General features: G+C 33.9%; 2 protein-coding genes across 2 annotated transcripts in view; both read left to right on the forward strand.

Moving 5' to 3' along the window:
* Positions 1-289, forward strand: part of LOC147467183 (uncharacterized) — a 623-nt gene extending 334 nt beyond the window's left edge. The window contains exon 1 of the mRNA XM_086532724.1: positions 1-289. This exon is cut by the window's left edge and continues 334 nt beyond it. Coding sequence (XP_086388850.1) covers positions 1-289 — 289 coding nt within the window.
* LOC147467182 (uncharacterized) overlaps positions 1-5,000 on the forward strand; it is a 34,412-nt gene that overhangs the window by 6,328 nt on the left and 23,084 nt on the right. The window lies entirely within an intron of this gene.

The raw sequence follows: 5,000 nt of genomic DNA on the forward strand, positions 1-5,000 counted from the left end.
CTGCCTCCTTTGTTGCCATTGGCCAAAAGACACGTGTAAGGGTCGCCACCCATTACAACGATGGCCCCCCAGACCACAGTCGTACGGCGTCTACGTCTCAGAACCAGGATTTTACGTCACAGATCCTGTATTTCACCGCAAGTTCTTCGTCGGTATGGGCGACTTGCGCTTCATCTTCCCCCCAACATCCACTGACTGGAGCCGCCCCTGCGACCTCTCAAACATTAAGTTCATCACCGCCAGCAGAAGCGAGATTCCTTCCTATGGCACCCACACCATACCCATTTAAGCAGCTAACTACTGCTTCTCGTGGGACTTGGTCATCGCTGATGTCAAGATACTTCTCCTGGGGGCAGACTTCCTCAGTCACCACTAATCCTTGACGTGACCACTTTCCAGGCGACTTCCCTCGGCTCTCGTTTCACCTATGCTTCATCAACCACTGCTCGGTGGAAACAGACAATTGCTATGGTTTTCTCCATCACGAGTTTCCCGAAGTCTTCCGACCTGAACTCTGACAGTAACCTTGCCGCCAAGCATGGCATCTTCCACCGCATAAAGACCACGGGACCCCCGGTGCACTCAATGTTCAAGCGTCTATCACCTGATAAGCTTCAAACAACCAAGAAAACTTTTGCTGAAATGGAGCGCATGGATCTCTGCCAGAAAGCTTTTGCACCTTGTGGTGACTACAAACGCTTAAACCTCATCACTGAACCTGACCACTACCCTCTTCTAAACATGGCGTATCTCACTGCAAACCTCCATGGGGCAAAAAAATTCTCCAAACTTGACCTCAAAAAATATTACTTCTAAGTCCCTTACAACTGGAAGACATCCACAAAACAGCAATCATCATGCTCTTCAGGATGTACACCTGTCAACAGCTAATGGTCTGGTTGTGTCATGACAAGTGTCTTTGGCACCTCCACTGGAATTCCTCAGTTAACAGATCGCCGCCGGCACCCGCCTGGAATTTGTTGGTATGGTCAGCAACTACCACTGCTTCCTCCCTGGCATCTCCAACACAATAGGACCCCTCTTACTGGGAGGCCAAGGAACCTGGAATGGGGCACTGACCAGCAACAAGTATCCGACACCGCCATTGACTACAACATTGTGCTTCCCAGCCTCTCTCACCCTAACCATGGATGCCAATAATATCGTAGTTGAGGCGGTCATTGAGCAATCTGTCAATGGCAAACCCTTTCCACTGTGAACTACTCGCTATCTACCTTGCTGTTTGCTACTTCAAAGTCCTACTGGAAGGCGCCATTTCATCCAAACAGATCATCGGCGTCTGGTTCACGCTTTCACCAAAGCTGGTGACACTTGGTCTGCCAATAATGCCACCTCTTCAGCATTGCCGAATCAATTATTCCATGAAATACATGGCAGGAAGGAGAAATCCAGTTGCCGACGCCCTCTCCTGAATCGAAATCAACACTGTCGGAGGACTTTGCTCTGCGACGTGAACACCTGCCACTCTCGTCTCCTCATGGTAGTTAGCATCATCCGTCTTGCATCCGGATGCTCCACCATCAAGATCATAACACAAAAGTTCATATGGCATGATATTAAGAGAGACGTCCAATTTCCAATGCTGCACCGCCTGCCAGACATGCAATACCATCCGCCACACCAAATATGGAATACAAGAATTTCTACAGCCTAAACAGCACTTTGAGCACCTCCATTCTTAAATGACTTGGAATCCAGATACTGACTGTCTTGCCCCACTCCAACAGCTGTTTACCATTGGAGAGTGTAGAGGTGCTCAGGAGGAATTATTTGTAGAGCATGTGTGGTCGAGATAGAGTCTGTTAGTTGTTGTTTTTTTCCAATAGTAGAAGAGCATGTAATAGTATGGATTTTATAGCAAAAATTTGGGGTCGTACGTAGAATGGAAGTTATTGTTATTCCTCTATTTACAGTTGAAATTACCACACACTAAAGCTGATCCTGCTCTACTGATTTGTGGATCTACAGAATCATGTATGGTTAATGTGGCTATACTTGATCTAACTCTAATCTTTTATTTTTATTTGTCTTTCTACAAGTGTGTTGGAGATGAAATAAGCGACTCCCAAGGTTTGGAAATTAAGTAGACTTAATTTAAACCTCTTTTCTCAATGGTTGGCAGAAGAGTCAAGTTTTGTGGAAAGTCTGGCAACTTTGTGCCATACAAGGTTTCTGTGTATAAAGGCTTGTGGGTGGTGAAAGATGTACCTAGGGGTTTCTAATGCTAGGGAGGGATTTGATTTTGAATGAGCTTACAGACATGATGTAACATTTGTAACAGCTTAAGCAATGGATTTAAATTAATGATGGTGCTGACCTCTGTAGACGGGTGGGAGAAGTAAGGAGTCAACATGTGTAGCAGCCAGTGATTTTAGATCTCAGTGTGTGTTTGAAGGATTGTACCAGTTTGATGATACTGTGACCAGTTTTAAATGGGAGTGATTGATCTATGGTTTCATAATTAGTTTTTCTGGAGAGTGTCAAGTTTTCGTTATCATGATTTGTCAAAAAATCGTGAGCATTGGTGCCATTTCTTTCACTTGTTTTTGTCTGAAAATATTGCTATGGGTTTTATTAGCCATTTTTTTTTATATTGATCCTGAATGTCATTTACTTTGTCTATGTGTAACTAAAGACTACATAATGTTCTTAGATGTGTGTTTGCTTTTGCAGTTAAACCGTTTCATTTAATAAAGTACCAGGAAGAAATCGTGTGTCATTGTCTGGTATTTTTCATATCACAATATATACAAGCAACAGCAGAAGTCATACTCCCTGATACTAAGTGTGTTATTCATGACTTGTATTGAGAGACATTTGCTTACTAGGTGATCAAATTATTGTGCATTTATGAATTTTAACTGCCCAGCGGTTAACAATTATAGATCTGCATATGCTAATTTATATTTATCCCAAGGTATCTATTGAAATCAATTATCGAACACGAAAAGCCTACCTCGAATTCCTGGGGCGCACCATTTTCAAAGTTTCAGAGAAATTGCCTTGGAATTTTACTTGGGCTTTCCTGTTGTTCCAATAAACATTTGTCCATGATAGTATTTTGCCAGCAATATCTCTAGAGGCTAATGTACTGTCCCTGTTTGCAATATTATCTTTTGGATTGATTGTCTTTTGTACTGATGCCTTTGGTGTAACCATAGATGTGTGGTGGATATGGTATTGCATATATTAATCTGGCTAGAACAGTATGTTCTATGGTTTTGCTGAAGGAAGTTCTATGGTTTTGTCAAAAGAGAGATAGGACAGAATGCTTTGGTAGTTTCTTTCTGTGACATAGGTTGTATAGCAGCTACCTGCCATTTCACAAGGAGTCGGTCAAAGTGAAGTGATCTATTAAACACTTCTAAAAGGAATCTAAATGTTTGAAAACGAACGTGATTTAGCACAGAATAAGAGACTTTATCTATACCTAGGACTTTAATGTCATGGCTTGTGAAGTCAGTTTGTGCATCTAAGTTGATAGTTCTGTCCCATCAGCTTGCATACTACCCAGACTATTGGTAGCTGTGTTAAATTGCTTCTGGACTTCAGTGAAAGGGCAAGTTCATTTGCGACTTCCTTAGGTTGTGGGTTCAGGATTTGTTCCTTAATTTACCTACAGCTTAAAAAAAAAAAAAAATATATATATAATATTTATATATATATGTATATATGTATATGTATATATATATATATACACACACACACACATATATATATATATTTTTTTTTTTTTTTCACGATATATATATATATACTATATATTATATATATATGTATGTATATATATATGTATGTATATATATATATTTCTATATATATATATTTGTATATATATATATGTATATATATATGTATGTATATATATATATATGTAATATATATATATAATATTTATATATATACATATACATATACATAAACATATATATATATATGAATATATATATATATTATATGTATATATATATGTATGTATATATATATGTATATATGTATATGTATATATATTATATATATATGTATGTATATATATATTATTTATATATATATGTATATGTATATATATACATACATACATACATACATATATATATATATGTAAATATATGTATATATATACATATACATATACATATACATAAACATATATATATATATGTAAATATATGTATATATATTATATATGTAAATATATGTATATATATGAATATATATATATAATTATATATATATAAAATATATATATATAGAAATATATATATATAGAAATATATATATATATTTATATATATACATATACATATACAAATACATATACATATACATACATATACATATACATATACATAAACATATATATATATATACACTATATATATATATACACACACACACACAAATATATATATATACATATACATATACATAAACATATACATATACATACATATACATATATATATGTATATATGTATATATATATAATATATGTATTTATGTATATATAAATATACATACATATACATATACTTATACATATACATATACGTATACATATACATATATATATGTATATATGTATATGTAATTATATTTAAATTTTTTGTTTATATATTATATTATAAATATATTATATATGTTATATATATTTATATATATATGTATATATTATTAATATTATATATATACTATATATATTATATATAAAATGTATTATATTATATATATATTATATATGTAATATATATTTATATATATATTTGTTATATATATATTAATATATGATATTGTGTGTATATAAGTAATGCTTATATATATATATATATTAATATATATTATATATATATATCTATATATAATATATATATATATATATATATATTATAATTTTTATTTTAATTCTTCGTACCCCCCCAATTAACACACACGTGTACACACCACACACACATATATATATATATTATAATCATTATCTA

Source organism: Penaeus japonicus, unplaced genomic scaffold, assembly GCF_977035675.1.
Source record: "Penaeus japonicus unplaced genomic scaffold, GWHDUDI00000001_assembly GWHDUDI00000037, whole genome shotgun sequence".
Classification (NCBI taxonomy): domain Eukaryota; kingdom Metazoa; phylum Arthropoda; class Malacostraca; order Decapoda; family Penaeidae; genus Penaeus; species Penaeus japonicus.